The sequence below is a fragment of the Orycteropus afer genome, unplaced genomic scaffold (assembly GCF_000298275.1).
Source record: "Orycteropus afer afer isolate SDZICR_OR568_19922 unplaced genomic scaffold, OryAfe1.0 scaffold00445, whole genome shotgun sequence".
In the NCBI taxonomy this organism is placed as follows: Eukaryota; Metazoa; Chordata; class Mammalia; order Tubulidentata; family Orycteropodidae; genus Orycteropus; species Orycteropus afer.
This window is the reverse complement of record NW_006922032.1, coordinates 2,200,112-2,221,680: the sequence shown is the minus strand read 5'-3', so window position 1 is coordinate 2,221,680 and position 21,569 is coordinate 2,200,112. Positions and strand designations below refer to the sequence as shown.

Sequence of the window (21,569 nt, the reverse complement as noted above, 5' to 3'; positions counted from 1 at the left end):
ATAATCAGCACATCTTGATTGCATGTTTGGTCAATTTCAGACTGCAGAAGTTGGTAAAAATCTTCAATTTCCTCATCTTTGGCTTTGGTGGTTGGTACATAAATTTGAATAATAGTAGTGCTAACTGGTCTTCCTCATAGGCATATGGATATTATTCTATCACTGACAGCATTGTACTTCAGAATAGATCTTGAAACATTATTTGTGACAAGGAAGCCACATCATTCCTCTTCAATTTGTCATTCCCAGCATAGTAGATCACTTGGTTATCTGATTCAAAATGGCCCCAACTGGTCCATTTCAGCTCACTAATGCCTAGAATATTAGTCTTTATGCATTTGCATTCAATTTCATTTTTTACAACTTCCAATTTTCCTAGGTTTATACTTTGTACATTCCATGTTCCTATTATCAATGTATGTCTGCAGCTATTTCTTCATATTAATTCATGCCATTTCAGCAAATGGAGACCCCGAAAACTTTACTTTTTCCATATCATTAAAGTAGGCTGTACTCTGATAAGGCAGCTCTTTCCCAGTCATATTTTTGAGTGCCTTCCGACCTGAGGGGTTCATCTTCTGGCACTGTATCAGACAATGTTTCAGGGCTATTCATAAAATTTTCCAGTAATATATCAGACAGAGTTTCACTACTATTCATAAGGTTTTCACTGGCCAATTCTTTGGGAAGTGGATGGCCTCTTCCTTTTTCCAAGTCTATCTCAGTCTGGAAGCTCCACTGAAACTGGTCCACCATAGGCATCCCTGCCAGTACAGCATCCAGGCTCACAACAACACACAAGCCAGCACAGTATGACAAATCAACAGACATTCTTGTCTCCCTTAGCTGTTCCAACTGCTCCACTCACTTTCGGGGCTACCTCTTACCTGTTCTTGCCGGCCCTATCTGCTACTGCTCCCTGATGCCTGGGGTTCTCCTCCACCTGCTTTACATGTTCCGGCCACCGGCCCTGTCTACCACTGCTCCCTGCCACCTGGGGGCTGTCCCTCATCTGCCTTATCTGTTCCAGCCACCGGCCCTGTCTGCTGCTCCTTGCTGCCTGGGGCTGTCCCTTGTCCGCCTTACCTGTTCTGGCCACTGGCCCTCTCTGCTGCTACTCCCTGCTAGTAGCTAAAGCATTCAGCTGCTAACCAAAAATTCAGTGGTTTGAACCAATCACCTGCTCCACAGGAAAAAGATAAGACAGTCTACTTGTATAAAATTTATAGCCTTGGAAATCCTATCGAGCAGTTCTATTCTGTTCTATAGGGTCACTATGAGTCAATTCCGGTTCATAGCAACCCAGTTAACAGGATTCCATACTTATTTTACTTTCATTGTGTTATCCAGTTCAAGAATGGCAGTGAGGTAAAGGATTGAATTATCAAGGCTGTTAGGTGTATATCTTTCTCAATAATATAGAGGCATATGTCCCAGGAATTATCTAAGTCATGGAATATAATCAGTAAAATACACCATAAAAAAATTCATGTCAAAGAAATAATTTTTTTTTATAAATGTAAATAAGCAATGCTTGAATCTTGTGCTTTTAAAACAACACAAATTTATTACCTTACAGCTCTGGAGGTCAGAAATGTGGAGCAGGTCTCACTGGGATCAAACCAAAATGTCAGCAGACTGTGTTCCTTTCTGCAGTCTCTAGGGGAGAATCTGTTGCTTGCTAATTAGAGTTGTTGAGAAAATTCAGTTTGTTATAGTTGTAGGACCGAGGTCCCTGTTTTCTTGCTGGCTGTAAACTAAGAGTCCTCAGCTTCTGGAGTCCCCCATATCTTTGACCTGTGGCCTTCTCCTTTCCCTTCAAAGCTAGCAACATCTTGTTGAAACCTCATAGCACTTTCCTAACTCACCTTTCCAGATAATCTAGGATAATCTCATCTCAAAATCCTTAACCTTAATCACATTCACAAAGTCTCTTTTGCCATGTAAGATAATATAGTCACAGGTTCTAGGCAGTAGAGTATGGATTACTTTTCTTCTGGGGGCAAGGGGTCCTGATTCTGCCTAACACTTAGATATATGGTGACTAATTGTTATAGTAGGGTTATGGAGCTAAAATTAAAAAAGAAAAAAAAAATACTTGTAATAAAAAAGTGCAAATAATTGGAGCTATTTGCCTACTGAGAAGAAGGACCTTGTTCTACACATAGCCAACACTTAACAATGGCAAGCATGAGAGGAACATTTCTTTTTCCTGAAGTGATAACATGAAAGAGAAGTCAAATAGCAACAGTATATAATTGACTAGAACTACCTTAATGGAATTTATTTAATAAAAATTGGTTATCATGACCTGTTTTTGTGAATCTACTAACAAATATTTGGGCACTGATACAGAAAAAACACAAACTCACAACAGTAATAAAATTTCCTCCTCGATAGGAAGCATTGATTGTGTGCTAAAGACAATCATTAATTACAAGAACCCAAGGGCTTTTGCTTAACAAATGTTCTCAGAGGCAACAAAAATGAAATCCATCCCCAAGGTGCTGTCCTTGTCTAGTAAAGCCACAGCCCCTCTTGCTTAAACTTCATCCAAGGAGAAACACTCCCCACCTTTATTTTTTTAAATCTGTGAGCAGTCATAGAAGAACTTCAAAATCAGTTGCCCCAATTCTTAATAAGACTCAATGTTATGAAAAAAACATGCATTCACTATCACAGAAGGAACTTAGCAAGAAGTTGTTGTTGTTATGTTCCGTCAAGTTGTCTCTGACTCATAGAGACCTTATGTACAACAGAAGGAAACACTGCCCAGTACTGTGCCAGCTTCATGATGCCTACTACCTGAGCCCATCTCTGCAGCCACCATGTCAGTCCATTTTGTTCAGGGCCGCCTTCTCTTTCATTGACCCTCCACTTTACCAAGCATGGCATCCTTCTCCAGAGAATGGTCCCTTCTGACAACATGACCAAAGTAGGTGAGGCGAAGTCTGGCCATTCTTGCTTCCAAGGAGCATTCTGGCGGCACATCCTCCAGGATAGATCTGTTAGTTCCTTTAGCAGTCAGCATTCCTCAGCAACACCACAACTCAAAAGCATCAACTCTTCTTCGATCTTCCTTATTCATTGTCCAGCTCTCACATGTATATGAGGAGACTGAAAATACCTTGGCTTGGGTTAGGTGGATTTTAGCCTTCAAGAAGATATCTTTACTTTTCAGCACTTGAAAGAGATCTTTTGTAACAGATTTGCCCAGTGCAATATACCTTTTGATGTCTTGACTGCTACCTCCATTGGCATTGATTGTAGAACCAAGTAAAATGAAGTCTTTGACAACTTCAATATTTTCTCCACCTATCATGATGCTGCTTATTGGTCTAATTGTGACAATTTTTCTTTCCTTCATATTGGGTTGTAATCCATACTGTAGACTGTAGTCTTTAATCTTCATCAGTAAGTACTCTAAGTCATCCTTACTTTCAGCAAGCAAAGTTGTGTCATCTGTATATTGCAGTTCTTAATAAGCCTTCTTCCAATCCTGATGACACAATTTTCTTCATATAATCCAGGTTCTCGGATTATTTGCTCAGCATATAGATTGAATAAGTATGGTAAAATGATATACCCCTGATACACTCCATTCCTGATTTTAAACCATGAAGTATCCCCTTGTCCTGTTAGAACGACAGCCTCCTGGTCTGTGTGCAGGATCCTCATGAGTACAATTAAATGTTCTGGAATTCCCATTCTCCTCAATGTTTTCCATAATTTGTTATAATCCACACAACTGAATCCCTTTGCATAATACATAAAACACAAGTAAACACCTTTCTGGTATTCTTTGCTTTGAGCCAAGATCCATCTTGGCTATGATATCCCTCACTCCACGTCCCCTTCTGAAGTCAGCTTGCATTTCTGGAAGTTCTCTGTCAACATACTGCTGCAACCATTCTTGAATTGTCTTTGGTAAGATTTTACTTGTGTGTGATATTAATATACTGTTTGATAATTTTCACACTCTCTGGGATCCCCTTTATTTGGAATGGGTACAAATATGGATCTCTTCCAGTCATTTGGCCAGGTAGCTGTTTTCCAAATCTCTTGGCATAGCCCAGTGAGTGCCTCCAATGGGGTATCTGTTTGTTGAAACATCTCAACAGGTATTCAGTCAATTCCTGGAGCCTTGTTCTTCGCCAATTCCTTCAGTGAAGCTTTGACTTCTTCCTTCAATACCATTAATTCTTGATCATATGCCACCTTCTGAAATAGATGATCATGCACCAATTCTTTTCAGTATAGTGACTCTGTGCATTTCATCCATCTTCTTTTGATGTTTCCTGAATTATTCAACATATTGCCCATGGAATCTTTCAATATTGCAATTCGAGGCTTAAATTTTTTCATCAGTTCTTTCAGCTTGAGAAATGCTGAGCATATTCTTCTCTTTTGGTTTTCTAACTCCAGGTCTTTGCACATTTCATTATAATAATTGACTTCTCTTCTTCAGCTGCTCTTTGAAATCCTCTGTTCAGCTCTTTTATCCTGTCAATTCTTTCATTTGCTTTAGCTACTCTCTATTCAAGGGCAAGTTTAAGAGTCTCTTCTGACATCTTCTTTGGTCTTTTCTTCCTTTCCTGTCTTTTTAATGACCTTTTGCTTTCTTCATGGATGATGTTCTTGATTTCATCCCACAATTCTTCCGGTTTTCAGTCATTGGTGTTCAATGAATCAAATCCATTCTTTAGATGGCCTCCAAATTCAGGAAGGATGTAATCAAGGTCATATTTTGGCTCTCATGTACTTCTTTTAATTGTTTTCAGCTTCAATTTGAACTTACATATGACCAGTTGATGATCCATTCCACAGTCAGCTCCTGGCCTTGTTTTGGCTGAAGATATTGAGCTTCTCCATCACCTCTTGCCACAGATGTCATCAATTTGATTTCTGTGTACTCCATCTGGTGAAGTACACATGTAGAGCTGCCATTTGTGTTGTTGACAAAAGGCATAAATAAATCAATGGTCTTGCAAAATTCTACCATGCTATCTCCAGTATCATTTCTGTCACCAAGACCATATTTTCCAGCTACCAATGATTCTTCTTTGTTTCCAACTTTTGCATTAATCATCACCAATGATAATTAACACATTTTGGTTGCTTGTGTGGCTGATTTCAGGCTGCAGAAGTTGGTAAAAATCTTCAATTTCCTCATCTTTGGCTTTGGTGGTTGGCATGTAAATTTAAATAATAGCAATATTAACTGGTCTTCCTCATAGGTGTAGGGATATAATCCTCACTGTCAGCATTGTACTTCAGGATAGATCTTTAAATATTCTTTGTGATGATGAATGTCATGCCATTCAATTTGTCATTCTTGGCATAGTAGATCATATGGTTATCTGATTCAAAATGGCCCAAACCAGTCAATTTCAGCCCACTGATGCCTAGGATAGGAGCTCTGGTAGCATAGTGCGTAAGGCATTTGACTGCTAACCAGAAGCCTGGCGGTTCAAATCCCCCAGCCACTCCTTGGAAGGAAGGCTGGGCAATCTACTTCCGTAAGTGATACTGCCTCGAAAACACAAGGAGGGGTCGCTATGAGTCGGGTCTGACTCGACGGCATATAACAACAACAACAACAACAATGCCTAGGATATCAATCTTTATGTGTTCAATTTCATTTTTGACAACTTCCAATTTTCCTAGATTCACTCTAGATTCACTCCTAGATTCAGCACTTTCCTAGTCATATTTTGAGTGCCTTCTGACCTGAGGGGCTCATCTTCTGGCACCATATCAGATAATGTTTCAGGGCTATTTTTCATTAATGTATCACACAGTGTTTCATTGCTTTTCATAAGCTTTGTACTGGCCACTTCTTTGAGAAATAGATGGCTTCTTCCTTCTTCTGAGTCTGTCTCAGCCTGGAAGCTCCGCTGAAACCTGTCTACCATGGATAACTGCGGTGTAGTGAATTACCTGGTATGGCTTTTCTAGCCATAAGTGTTTGTAAACTCCATGGTGGAATTTGCTGTGAGCAACTGAGGAGCTCCTGATTGCAAATGTTATCCACCTGGGGTATTTCTGTGGGGAGTGGCACAAAACAATGTTCTGGGAGGTTCCCACTCTCTCTCAGGTACTTAGAATTCTGATGCTATGATTGGCTAGTTTGGCCACTCTGCCAGGCTCAAAATGACGCCTCTTAGAGGCAGAACTCTCTCTGACTGCTGGCTGAGGAAGGATGCACTCCTGAGAGACACGTGCTTCTGAGAAAGAGATGCAAGAGACACGCATTTCTGAGAGAGGCACCAAGGACATGCACTGCTGGGAGAGAGACTGTGAGAGATTGTTGGCTGAGAGAGAGCAGGCTAGGAGAGAGACTGAGCATTTTTCCTGAACTTGAATTGTAGCCTGGTGCTTCCCTAATAAACCCCATAATCTGTGAGTTCTGTGTGGCCACTGCAGTGAATTATTGAACCCAGGTGAGAGGTGGTGGTTGCTTTGGGAGGAATGGTTGATGAGAGGGCTAGAGGGAGGCAGCATGTCTGGCCTTGCAGTAACAGGCCTTAGGCTTTTGATGGTGATTCTGTCTTCCTCTTGTGTAGTTAGAGGAGGTCAGAAGATGTGGCCTCCTTGCCTTTTTAGCGCTATCCCTCTTGGCACTTGAAGCACCTGTGGCATAGCCTCCAGCCTCACAGCAACACACAAGCCACCACAGGATGACAAACTGACACATGAGCTCAATTCCCTTAAATGTTCCAAACTGCTCCACTCCTGCTTCCCAGCCTTCTCTACCAGTTACAGCCCTCCCAAAAGCCATCTGTTGCCACTTCCCAGTCTTCCTTACCAGTTCCAGCCCTCCCAAAAGCCAAGATATATGATGTCAATTCTAACACCAGCATCAAGAAGAAGCATATCAGTCACATGAATCAGAATCAAATAAAATTAAATTGATATTCAGATAATAATATATAGTGCTTTCATAATGAACAGTAGAAATGTTATTTGAAACATTCCTTATCCAGAAACAAGTTTTACTTTGTTGGGTTTTATTGCTGCTTTTTATGGTGATTTGGGTAAAAGTTTGCAGAGCAAACTTATTTGCCATTCAACAGTTTATACACATTTTGTTTCATAACATTCACTACAGTGCCCATAATGTAACAGCACTCTTCCCACTTCCCACAGTGTTTATCATTCCCTGTATCCTTCTTTCCTATCCCTTCCTGCCTTCTTAACCTTATTCCTGGGCAAATGCTGCTCTTCTGATCTCCTATGACTAATTGCTCTAATCAGTGCATAACTCCCTAGTGTCAATTTATGTCATGCTTATAATTTGGCTGAAAGTTGAACCTCTAGGGTGAGTTCAGTTCCAGGTTTGAAGGGTGCCTAAGATCCACTCCTCGGAAGGAAGATGGGGCAATCTACTTCCGTAGTGATACTGCCTCGGAAACCCAAGGAGGGGTTGCTATGAGTCGGGTCCGACTCAAGGGCACACAACAACACAACAACAACTAAGATCCATAGTCTTGGGGGTCCACCAGTCTATCAGATCAATCAGCCTAATCTTTTTGATGGTTTTGAGTTTTGTTCCACATTTTTCTCACACTCTTATCTGGGAACTCCTATTGTGATCCCTTTCAGAGCATTCAGCAATGGTGGTCAGGCACAATCTAGTTCTAGCCTCAGCGTTGTGGAGCCTGGGGTTCACATGGTCCATTAATCCTTTGAACTAATTGCTTCCTTGTGTCTGTGTTTCAGGAATGAATTTTTTTAGCTAATAATCTATTTGATTTCTTTTCAGACACTACTGTGATTTTGCCATTTTCTCCATTTGATTTACCACTGAAGTTTTAAATCATAACAGCAGCTGAAACAGCATCTACTTTTACTTTTACCTTTTTTTCTAATTACTTTGATTCTGTGCTGACCTTTATCCATCTACAACATATTTACCTACTATCATTCGTATCCTGACTTCTGTATCATACAGTGACATAAGTTAACACCTGGCATTATTTACTAAGGCAGAAACACTCAAACCATTTATTTTCATACAAGACTAAGATTAGACTTAAAATCATCATGCATAAGTGTCTATTACTGAAATCAATAGTAATTTCTTCCTGTCTTTTGTCCAGAGAAATTTGATGTTACAGTTCTAATGTGTTCTAGACTGTAATTTATCTTTTCTATCAGATTTAGCTGTTAAGAAGGTGATAGCCTTCTCTCAGCTGCAGTTTTTTTTAAATTTTATAGACATATGCAATTGAGTATTATTTTCATAATCATGTTTCTTAAATTTAGCCTCAATTTTTTTATTTCTTTAGCTATATCTAAAGTCTAATATAATTAAAATAATGTATCATTTACTATTGCTTATTATTTATTTCCTTAGGTCTAAAATCCAAAAGCATTAATGATATGATAAAGGGTATCGTAAGAGAACAATTTAAAATTTTTCAAAATGACATGCAAGAGACTGTAGCCCAGCTCTTCAAGACTGTGTCAAGTCTATCCGAGGACCTTGAAAACACCAGGCAATTAATGCGACAAGTTAATGAATCCGTGGTTTCAATAGCAGTCCGCCAAAAGTCTTTTTTAATGCAAGAAAATAGACCTACATTGAGTGATATCATGGATCTAAAGAACCACATTGTGAATGTAAGGCAAGAAATGACTCTTACGTGTGAAAAGTCCATTAGGGAACTAGAAGTAAAGCAGACTCATTTGGAAGGTGCACTAGAACAGGAACACTCAAGTAACATTCTGTATTATGAAACTCTCAACAAGACTCTTTCTGAAATGAAGGAAGTACATGAGCAGATTTTATCAACTAAACAAGTGTCAGATCATAAGAGTGTTCCAGTAGCTAAATTGGTTAGCAATAATGTCACAGAGTACATGACTACTCTGCATGAGAACATAAAGAAACAGGATTTGATGCTGCTGCAGATGGTTGATGATTTACGCGGTCAAGAGAGCAAGATAAACAATCTTACCATCACTTTGGAGATGGAGAAAGCCACTGTCAGAAGTGAATGTGAAGATATGTTTTCCAAGTGCATAAATGATTTTAAGTTTCAAATTAAAGACACAGAAGAGAATTTACATGTTTTGAACCAAACATTGGCTGAGGTTCTCTTTCCAATGGACAACAAAATGGATAAAATGAATGAGCAGCTAAATGATTTGACTTATGATATGGAGATTCTTCAACCCTTGCTTGAGCAGGGAGCATCGTTAAAACAGATAACGACATACGAGCAACCGAAGGAAGCAGCAGCAACAAGCAAAAGAGTGGAAAATTTGGCAGGTGCTGTCAACAGTCTAAATTTTATTATCAAAGAACTCACAAAAAGACATAACTCACTTAGAAATGAAGTACAGAGTCGTGGCGATACTTTAGAAAGACGTATCAATGAATATACCTTAGATATGGAAGATGGCCTAAATAAGACAATGACAATTATAAATAATGCCATCGATTTTATTCAAGATAACTATGTACTAAAAAAGACTCTAAGTAGTATGCAGTATCATCCCAAGGTTCATCATGAATGTACCCAAAAGATGGAAAGTATTTTGGCCTTTATTCCTCAATTTCAACATCTGAATGATTCTATTGAGATCTTGGTCAATGACAATCAGAGATATAACTTTGTGTTGCAAGTTGCCAAGGCCCTTGCAGATATTCCTAAAGATGAGAAGCTAAGTCAGGCCAACTTTCAAAATATCTACCAAATTTTAAATGAAACCATCTCCAAAATGATAAAATACCAGCAAAATATGAGTCATTTGGAAGAAAAAATCTTCTCACTAACAAAGATGTCCAGAAATTATGAAACTCAATTGCAAGACATTGAGTCTAAAGTGACCCAGACCCTCATACCTTACTATGTTTCACTCAAAAAAGGCAGTGTGGTTACAAATGAGAGAGATCAGGCTCTTCAACTGCAAGTATTAAATTCCAGATTTAAGGCACTCGAAGCAAAATCCATCCATCTTTCAATTAGCCTCTCTTTGCTTAACAAAACTCTCCATGAAACTTTAATGATGTGTCATAATGCTTCTACAAGTATATTAGAAGTGAATGCTACCATACCTGAGAGGATAAAGGCTTCCCTGTCAGATATTCTGCTTTTTCAGAAAGGTCTGACAGAATTTGTGGAATCAATAATTGAAATAAAAACTCAAGCTGCCCTATCTAATTTAACATGGTATATAGATCAGTCATTGTCTGGCAGTATTGCAAATGTTCTCAAGTCTCAGAAGCAAGTAAAATCATTGCTGAAAAAGAGTAACACACTTGAGAAACCAGTAGTGAATCTTACCACTGTCCTGATCGGCCGAACTCAAAGAAATACAGACGACATTATATTTCCTGGTAAGCTATTACTGAAAATAACTTTTAATCTTTCTTTTTATTGAAATGATATTTAGTAGCTCTATAGAGTTTAGCAAGACCATAAAATGTAAAAGATATTTACTTGGTAGTCAAATAATGCTAGGGTCATTGTCATATAATTTAAATCTAAATCTACCCTTTGTAAATTAGCAATCTAAAACAAATACTTAAGGTGGGAATATTTGTCTACATTCATTTTAACCCTTCTGACTAGACTTGTGAAAAAACATTCAAATTTTTCCTTGTAGAACATTCTTTTTACATGTTTAGTTAAAGAAAGAACTATTAGGCAATAGCCTTCTTATGGAATAAGACTGCCCTGTGTCTAATTCATTTTGGCATTGCCTGGCACAATTTCTGGTATGCAACGGGGACTCAATAAATATCTGATGACTGTCTGACTAATTGAATGTGTAAGTGAGCAGGGATTTGAATTGTGTAGATCACAGAAGACCATGAAAAATGACAAGCTAAGGAATTTAGACAAGATTCTTAAAAGAGTGGTTTGTCTGTGAAGTCCCTGATTGGCACAGTGGTTAATCACTGTTTACTAATGAAAAGTCTTGCAGTTCCAACCACACAAAGATGCCACAGAAGAGAAGCTTGGCAGTCAGCTTCTGAAAGGTCACAGCCTTGAAAACACCCTATGGAGCACAGCTCTACTCTGCACACTTGGGGTCTTCATGCATCAGAATCGAATCTACGCAATTTTTTTTTTCTTTAAAAATTGAGAGCAGAACATTGGCTGGGATAAGAACTGTGACTCAGAAGCATGAATTTAGCAGAAGTATGTAGCATGCTTGCAGAAAATGAAATAAAGGATATCAATTAAGATATCATTGCATGAATATTTCTAATAAGAGCCAGAACTGAGTAGAGTTGAATAAGAAGAGACAAGTATAGAAGAGTTGTGAAATAAAATAACCAGAAACAGCAATAGTGTAATGTTGGATTACCTAATAAGCAAGGTAAGCATGGACTTACTTGTGTTTACTTTCTAATCTGTAGTGAGTAAGTTCACATTTTATACCACATCAAAGATTCTGCTTCTAGGTAGGGCTGGCATCTGTCTCTCTCCCAACCCCAAAGTACCATCTTACAGAATCAAAGCCTATTTTCAAATTTATAATCCATGACAGACATGGAGTAGCCAGTAAGCATGGTGGACATGGGCTTACTTGTTCTTACTTACTAACATGTAGTGAACAATTTCACATGGGTTTAGATAGCTTCAAAATTAATTGAAGTAAGAAAATTCATGGAGCATAAGAGCTTAAGAACTTTCATAATATATAGAATTCACACTTTGAACTTATAAATTAACAATTAATTAAAAGTGCTCTATTTTATGTCAGTGATGATAGCAATAGGAATGTAAGGGGAATACAAGATAGAGTTATCTAATTTCATGTATATAGTCATTTTATGCAGGACCACTCACATAATTTGTAGAGCTCTTTTTAGAGCCTGCACAGGTTCTACACTCTTTAAACTGGCCCTGCTCCTATTGATTATAAAACCGATGTTCATTGGGCAGTTGAGCAGGTAAGGGCTATGCACGTTGACACAGCCACTGGACTCAGGCTAAGTTATCCTGGAAGAATAAACCAATTATGGAATAATTGATACTATGTTTTATTGCATGTGAATTATACACTTACCCACTGGCTAATTCTGGAAATTTGTTTCCTTTGAACTTTGAAACTACATTGTCAATTCCATGAAGCCACATTGCTTCCACACATAACTGAGAAAAGGAGATAATTTACAATCATCTTATGCATTTCACAGTCATAGCAGTGAGACTCTTTAAAAAAAAAAAAAGGTTGTGTTGGAGTTGATTTCAACTAATACTAATGACAACTCCATGTAAGTAGAGCAAACTATGAACGAGCTTGACTGCTAACAGAGAAATTGTAGGTTGGAGTTTACCCAGAGGTGCCTGGGGAGAAAGACTGGTGATGTACTTTCCCCAAATCAGCCATTTAAAACCCAATGGAGCACAGTTCTGCTGTAACATCCATGGGGTTACCACTTTAACTATACCATTTACCACTGAATTAATTCCAACTCATGGCGATCCCCTTATCATTGGCAGAATAAATGCAGTTTGTAGAAAGACAAACATATACATTTAGCTTTGAGGATTTAATCTTAGTTTTAATAACTGATGATAATTTACTTAGAAGACTGACAATTATAATACTATAATAATAATAATGTTAATATAATATTGGGTGCTATTTATCAACACTTATAATATGCCAAGCATTGTACAAGTTATATTGGATGTTATATGCATTACTTCATTTATCAATACCAGTGAGGTAGATATTTTTATTCTCATATTGAAGATGGGTAAATTAACCCCCAGAGAGTTTAACTAAATCTCTTCTCAGTGTTCTGCCTAAGTTCGTGTGTATAAGTGGTATAGTCTGATTCCAGATGTGCTGGGCTCTAGAACTTAGTCTTTAACCACTATACTCAAAGAGATTTTAGCTTATGTTCACCTGCCTTTGCTATTCCTATGCTTTCTTTCCGTGCATCATATACTTTTTTCAGAGTCTGGCTGTATCCAAATATTCTGCATGTCAAGAATTGATATTCCCAGGGAGTTTCCTTTGATAAGGATTCAAATACTGCCAACTTGCTCTGTACTGACTATGAGGAAGTAGAGGTTCTACTTGTCAGTTTGACTTCTCTGTGTTATGACTGGTGTAAATTGTCATTGTCATCATCAGCAATTGTTCACAAGTTCTGCTACTGACTGATGAACAGAAGTGCAAAATTCAGAGTGTTCACATCTATCACTTTCTTTTCAGCCATTCCTCCATTCAGTTATGCTAATTATGATTCCTAGTAAGCCATTACTGATAATTGTTCCAGCTGAATTGTTAAATATTTCATTTGTTTCTAGACAATATTCCAGTAGACTAGGATTGCCCAACATTCCTTCCAAGGAGTGGCTGGCAGTAGACACCAAGAGGGTTTTATTTTATCTTTGAAGATGTGTTTGTACAGCAATTGGGAGACTGGTCCCTGCAGAGAGTGCTTGGCTGCTTGCCCTTCCAAAAGAAGCTGCATAATGTCAGCAGCACCAATACTGAGGATCCTCACATCCTACTTGCGAGATCATTGACTTTTCTTTCTTCTTTTAATCTTTTTTTTTTATTACAGTACAAATATACATAACAAAACCTTTGCCAATTCAACCCTTTTTACATGTATATGGTTCAGTAACATTGATTATGTTCACCATGTTTAGGGATCTTCTGTATCTAGATCATGACTATCCTTTTCCTGATTAGTGCACCACCATTAACAGAAACCCAAACCAAACCAAACCCACTGCCATCAGGTTGATTCTGACTCAAAGAGACCCCCATTGGGTTTCTAAGGCTTTAAATCTTTACAGAAGTAGATTGTATCATCCTCCTGCAGAGCAGCTGGTTCATATGAACCACTGACCCTCTGATTAGCAACCAAATGCCTTACGCACTACACCCCCAGAGGTCCTTAACAAAAACTTAGTGCTTCCTAAACAGAAACCAGTGCTTCCTACACAGTGACTCCTTTTGCCCCTCATCCCCTCATTCTTGGTAACCATTAATAAACTTTTGTTTCTATATATTTATCCTTTTCATATAATTGGCAGTATATAGTATTTTCCCTATTGTGACTGGTTTATTTCACTCAACACAAAGTTTTCAAAGACCATCCATGTAACATGTATTAGGGACTTCATTCCTCTTTATGGATGAGTGCAATTGACTTTTTATTTCAATTTTTTTTCCCAGTATTTATGAGATACATTTAGTTCTCTTCAATAAACCTATTTTATTCATAATTATCCCTTTACCTTCTCATAAGAAAGATAATATTATACAAAGTTATGGTAGTATACCAAATATAATGTTTTTAATTAACTGTAAAACAGAAAAATACAAGACTAGTGTATACTTAACAGTTTCAAATAATTTTAGAACATTTATAATTTTTGTGGCTTTACATTGATGCAGTTGTGGTCATTAAGATGATCTGGATTTTACATCAGTAAGTCAGGGGAGCTCTGGTAGCATAGTGGCTAAGTCACTTGCCTGCTAACCAGAAGGCTGGCGGTTCAAACCCACCAGCCACTCCTCGGAAGGAAGGTTGGGCAATCCTACTTCCGTAGTGATACTGCCTCGGAAACCCAAGGAGGGGTCGCTATGAGTCGGGGCTGACTTGACGGCACATAACAACAACAACAAGCCAGGGTTTAAGTAATGCCTAGTAACACATTTATTTAAAATAAGTATTTTTGTTTATTTATTTATTTTACAAACCTCACTTTTCTCATTTCTAAAATGGGAATAACATACCCACCTTACAAGTTTATTTTGAGGATCAATGACAATAACATGCATAAAAGCTCCAAAGTCATGGTGATTGAGTCAATTCCAACTCATAGCAACTCTAAAGGACAGAGTAGAACTGCCTCTGTAGGGTTTCCAAGGCTGTAAGTCTTTACAGAGGCGGACTGTCTCATCTTCTCCCTCAGAACAGCTGATGGGTTCAAACCGCCAACCTTTTGTTTAGCAAATTTTTTAATCACTGTGCCACCAGAGCTCTTTAATAATATGCATACAATGTATTATTAGGTTAGGTATGAGTACATGATGCTGTTTTCTTAGCTATATTTAATGTTTATATTTTATTTTCTCTTGTATTTTCCCTTAAAATTGCTATAGAATTATTACTATGCATCAACATGATTTATAGACTCATGGTATTTCATTGTGGCTTTTATTTTTATAAGAGATTGTGTTTTAAACTCAGCATATGCTTATACATATCATATAATTATAAATATTAAGATGGAAAATGTGAAGGCTTAACTATATAATGATAAATTTACATTGGCAAGCATTAGGAAAAAAATCTCAAAAAATTTTAACATTGGTTTTCTCCAATAGATTTTCTATTTTATCTAAGTATTTACATATTATATTAAAAAAAATAGTAACACTTTAAAATATATCCCAAGATAAGTAAATGGTGGAATATTAGCCAATTAAATTTTGAAGGACATTGCTTAAAATAGAGTTTATGATCTGTTTTGATGGTCCCCAAACCTCTGGTGACTTAGTGCCTAAGGCATTTGACTGCTAACCAGAAGGCTGGTGATTCAAAGCCACCAGCCACTCCTCAGAAGGAAGATTGGGCATCTACTCCGTAGAGACGCTGCCTCAGAAACCCAAAGAGGGGTCCTATGAGTCAGAAAACACTCGATGGCAGTGAGTAAAACCTCCTGTATGCTTGGTTACTTTTGAGAAGCACTCAAGGAACTTGGCATATTGTACTCACTGTTGTTGTTGTTGTTATGTGCCGTCGAGTCGGCCCCAACTCATAGCGACCCGTCCTTGGGTTTCCGAGGCAGTATCACTACGGAAGTAGGATTGCCCAACCTTCCTTCCGAGGAGTGGCTGGTGGGTTTGAACCGCCAGCCGTCTGGTTAGCAGGCAAGTGACTTAGCCATTATGCTACCAGAGCAAAGCCAAAAACTCATTGCTGTAGAGTGGATTCCAACTCATGGCAACTCCATGTGTTACTGAATGAAACTGATCCATAGGATTTTCATGGTTTCAGTCTTTACAGAAGCAGAAGCTAGGTCTTCTTTTCCGCCGTGTCACTGGGTAGATTTGAACCACTAAACTTTAGATTAGTAATTGAGCAAGAACAATTTGCACCATCCAGGGAACTGTTTAACTTGCAGGTAATGTTTATTACAGCAAAAGGATACAAAGTAAGATCAGCAAGGGAAAAAGACACAGGCAGAGTCTGGAGAAATCTATACACAGGCTTCCTATGCTCTCTCCCTTTCTTGAGAAGGCATACTTGAATGCTTTTTTCAAGCAATGAAAAGCACAAGAACGTATGTGCACTATTTCTGCCCAGAGAAGCCCACTAATTCTCAACACCCAAGGGTTTTATTGAGGCCTGGTCACATAGACATCTTATGCCTAACAAAACTCCACACTTTCAAAAGAAAAGCAGATGTTCAGCGCAAACCATATGTTATACAAAGAGCTGAGCACAGTGAATGGCAGTCTCAAGCCTGCTATGTTCTTTTCTTCACATGATCTTAAAGAGATTCTTTGTGCCCTGGTTGGATGACCTTCCCAGTTTGTGACAATAAAATCACATCAGTTTTGAAGAGAATATCAAATGCCATACTTTTTATTCATGGCTCCCTGGAAGAATGAAAGACTCCTCCAGCTTTCCATATGATCCCCCTTCATATGGAAAGATGGCAGTTCTTGAAGAGATGATGCTGACACAATTGACAACCTTTTCCAACATCTTTTCCTGCAATAAAGTGGCCACAATATCTAAGGTGATCAGCCAGAAACCTGAATATTTGATAATTACATTTTCTGGATGAAGAAATTTAGCACATGGTCTGACACATAAAAAGGAGATGGAACACAATACCAGTTTCTGTTTACATTGTTGTTGTTGTTATGTGCCGTCGAGTCGGCCCCGACTCATAGCAACCCCTCCTTGGGTTTTCGAGGCAGTATCACTACGGAAGTAGGATTGCCCAACCTTCCTTCCGAGGAGTGGCTGGTGGGTTTGAACCGCCAGCCGTCTGGTTAGCAGGCAAGTGACTTAGCCACTATGCTACCAGAGCTCCTCATAGTCACTGATAATATGAGAAGTCTTCTCTTAGTGTGAATCACAGGAGCTCAGAATCAACTTGATGACAATGACCTTGGTTTTGATATTTCTCAACGATATGCACACTTTTTCTTTGGTACTGAAGAGTTGAAACTAAATTGATAGTTAACTGATCTCTCAAATAAATACAATGAACATATCCTCCTATGGGCATTAACAACATTATGAATTAAAAATTGCATATGATAGTATTATTTTATAGCGTATCAATTATCAAACATGGTGCAGAGATTACTAAATACAGATTGTAAACTTGTTGCACAATGGGCTAAGTGGACATAACATTTTCATCTTTAAAACAATTGAAATATAAAAATAAGACCTTTGCCATATATTATTAATTGCACATAAAGTTTGAAGAATCACGTTTTTCATCTATTCCACACAAAGCTCTGAAAATTACAAGTATTTTATGTTATAAATTTAATTTCAACTATTCAAATTTGTTTATTTTACATGTCATTATTTTAGGGAAAAATATCAAATGGTATCATATTAATAGATATTTCCGTTGATCAATCTAAACTCAAGTCTTCTTATTCCTAAAATTACTAGTAGCGATAAAGAGACTAATAATAATAATAACAAATGGATAAGTTGCATAGTATATTATAAAGAGATGTTATTGACCTTGTTATTGTTTGCTATGAAATGATGACAAACATGACTCGTGGGAACCATATGTGACAGAATAGAACTGCCTCATAGGGTTTTCTAGGCTGTAATCTTCCCAGAAGCAGATCACTAGATTTTTCTCTTGCAGAGCAGCTGGGTGGATTTCAACCACCAACATTTAGGTTAGCAGCGGAGTGCTTAATTGTTTGTACCGCCATTGATCCTTTAAAAGATGATAGAGCTATGGATAAAAGAAAAAGCAGAGAAAGAACAGGAGAATGTACTGTGGGGTATGTGTGGTGGGTAGGGATAGATTTCAATATCATTAAATGAGATGGTCAGCATTCATTGGGAAAAAATGCAGTAAACTCTGGTAGGAACTGAGAATATAAAAAAGTAGAAAGTAAGGCTCTGGCTCAAAAAAGATTTGTAATTTTGCTTTAGAAAAAAATTGAGTAAATGCAATTGGGAAACAGTGTGATGTTTCATTGTCATGTTTTGTGGTTTTATTTTATATTATTTGATGCATGCCTATGACCACTATATTTTTATGAAATTATTTTATCTATGAAGGAAAAGAAATAACATATCCCATAGGCTAATTACTAAATAAATGTTACACTCATTTCATTTGCATCAATTCTGAATCACAGCTACCCTATAGTACAGAGTAGAACTGCCCCACAGGGTTTCCAGGGCTGTAATCTTTATGAAAACAGAGTGCCATATTGTTTCTGTGGAGCAGTTGGTAGTTTAGAACCACAGATCTTGCAGTTAGCAGCTAAGCACTTAATTGTATGAGTTCATTATTGCAGAAATTCAAAGTCTTCTTAAGAACTGAGTGTTTATGCAAATCTTATAGAAGAGGAGGTCTTGGACTGGGAATTCATTCATTCAACCAATTACACACTAGAGTGTAATATGTATAAATTTATTTTGTTGGAAACTAGGAACAATCGAAGATTTTTGAGAAGTAGGCCAAAATGATCTATGTACACTTTTCTTTAAGATCACATGAGAATATATTTTTATTTCTCTTGAATAATTATTCATCATTGGGATGGCACAGTTGTAAGGTAAATACAGACTTAACTGTGTGAAAACAGCCAACCATTTGGTATTTCCCCAACAGTGTATTAGAGGTATTAGAGTTGTATTTGTTCCATGTTCTTGCCACCACATGCATTTTCAATAACTATTATGTTAACCATCTTAATAAGTGTGTAATTGTCTCTCATTGTAATTTTATTTTGCATTTTCCTAATGGCTAATGATATTAAGCATCTTTAATCATGTTTTCCAGACAGCAATTTTAATTTTTTTGATTGAAAGTTACCACTTAGAAGAAAAACAGGAAATGCAGATAATTGATAATTTTAAAAAAAAAAAAAAAAAAACATTTAATTTCCTAGGTCATAGCTTAAGATAACAAAATAATAGTTTTTGGGCAAGGGTTGGAGTAAGTCTTCTGGGACAGGGCTAATACATTTGGTAGTGTCTAAGGCATTTGACTGCTAACCAGAAGGTTGGTGGTTCAAACCCACCAGCCATTCTGCAGGAGGAAGACTGGGCAATCTACTTCTGTAAAGATTTACCACCTTCGAAACCCAAAGGGAGTCACTGTGAGTCAGAATCAACTTGATGGCAGTGAGAGTGGAAGAGAGCTGATGTGACTAAATGTGCTTTACCATTATTGTATTTGAAAGGTTGAGAGAAAAGATTTTAGAAAAAATCAACAATAGACATGATATATGAGGAAGAACAAAAATGAAGAAGATAGCTGATAATTTTCTTGGAGAAAAACTAGTAAGATCAGTGGAAATAATTCTTCCATAAATATCTACATTAATGAACAGACTCTTGGGTAATCATAAAAATGAGTTTGCAAATGTTTAATACAATATTTAATAAGTATTGAAATATTTAGTAGTTGTTAGGAAAAGAAATATTTCAGGAACAATGGAAAGATAAACTTTGTTTGATAGAAACAATTTAAATTTAGGAAATATATATACCTAGCTGGAACATCTATCCATCTAAAAGTGGAATCATTACAAATGACATTGGAATGAGTGTACAAGGTAATGACAAATGTCAATGCTGTGTGGACATCTTACCTAAGCCAGAGTTATACAGTGCCTTTATTGGTTTCACTTTATGTCTTTAAAAACTGGCCCTGAGGCAAAATGATAGGTTCCCTCACTAATCTGTTAGGAGCTTCATTCTACAACAAAAAGGAATCAGTTACCTGCTCTGTGCATCTTTATTGCTTAAATAACGAAATAAAAAATAAATCTTTATGCTAAAGTAGAAGTGATTTTTTAAAATTATTTTTATTAATTTAATACAAATTATTTAATAAAATTTAATAAAAATTAATTTAGTTTTAATTTAATAAAAATTAAGACTAAACTTGAATAAAAAATAAATATAATAAAGCAGTAATTACTATATAATATTATATAATGATTATTGCATACTATATGCCCACCACCCACTTAGTTTATTGTACTGTGGTGGCTTGTGTGTTGCTATGATACTGGAAGCTCTGTCACTGGGTATTTCATATACTGGCAGGGTCACTCACGGTGGACAGATTTCAGAGGTATCTGCGAACTATGAGAGACTAGGAAGAAAGACTTGGTGATCTACCTCCAAAAATTAGTGAAAATTCTATGGAATACAACAGAATACTGTCCAATACAGTACTGGAAGATGAGTCTCGTAGGCTGGAAGGTGCTAAAAATATACAATGGCTGCAACAATGGACTCAATCATTTCAAAAATCATGTGAGGGCATAGGAATGGCAAGATTTCCTTTTGTTATTCGTAAGATCACCATGAGTTGGAACCAACCTGATGGCAACTAACCAAAACAACAACAACGTACATATTGTGTATAATATAATAAACCAAACCAGATTCACTGCTGTCAAGTCCATTCGTCTCATGGTGACCCCTCCTTGGGTCTCCAAGGCAGATCTCTATGGAAGTGATTACCTAATCTTCCTTCCGAGATGCATAATATAAATTACTTACAATGCAAAAGCATATCATACATGATATAAAGAAATAACAATAAAGTAGAAAAAAGAAATAGAAATGGGTATACATCATCTACTTATTGAGTAGTTGTGACTGGGCACCAAGAAAGATTATATGGATAGAGTGGTAAATTCAGCTCAGTCTCTCATATTATAGAACACGTACATTACAGAAGTAATTACCATAAAGAATGATTAATCCTAGTAATGATTGGGTCATTTGAAAAGATAAGAAGCTTTCCAGTCAGTTCAAATATGACAGAACATTTACAAAATATAAAAGTGGAATTAATAGAAAAATGTAACAAGAGCAAATATTAAGGTCTGGAAAGCAAATGCCAGACCAAATTGAGGCTTATGAAACACTCTAAGACAGTGGCAAAGAAATTTTAGTCATGTTCAGAGTAGGAAAATAAATATTGAAGCATTAGTTACACTACTTGCACAAGATAGTAGAATGTTCAGGTGGCAAAACTGTGCAACTAATTGCACTGATCTGCATCAAACAAAATCAATGGACTAGAAAGGGGTGACATTGTATTGAAGCCTAAGGCAGGAGAGGAGTAGTAAAGAATTTACTGGAAATGATTTCACGTCTCTAGGAAAACATGCCAATCACACCATAGGGTCAAACTCTATGTGATCATTTAAAAATTGTGAAAAAGAGATAAAGTATTGGATAAGAATGTGGTCAACTATTCTATCAATTATTAATTTGTTTATTAATTTTTTTTTTAATTTTACTTTGATTTGGGTGAAGATTTACAGAGTAAATTCACTTTTCATACAGCAGTTCACATATACTTTGTCTCATGTCATTG

General features: G+C 37.1%; 1 protein-coding gene across 1 annotated transcript in view; it reads left to right on the top strand.

Annotated features, from left to right (window-relative positions):
• Positions 1 to 21,569, top strand: part of MMRN1 (multimerin 1) — a 104,685-nt gene that overhangs the window by 72,462 nt on the left and 10,654 nt on the right. Inside the window, exon 5 of the mRNA XM_007954212.1 lies at positions 8,360 to 10,348. Coding sequence (XP_007952403.1) covers positions 8,360 to 10,348 — 1,989 coding nt within the window. The remainder of the gene's footprint in view (positions 1 to 8,359; positions 10,349 to 21,569) is intronic.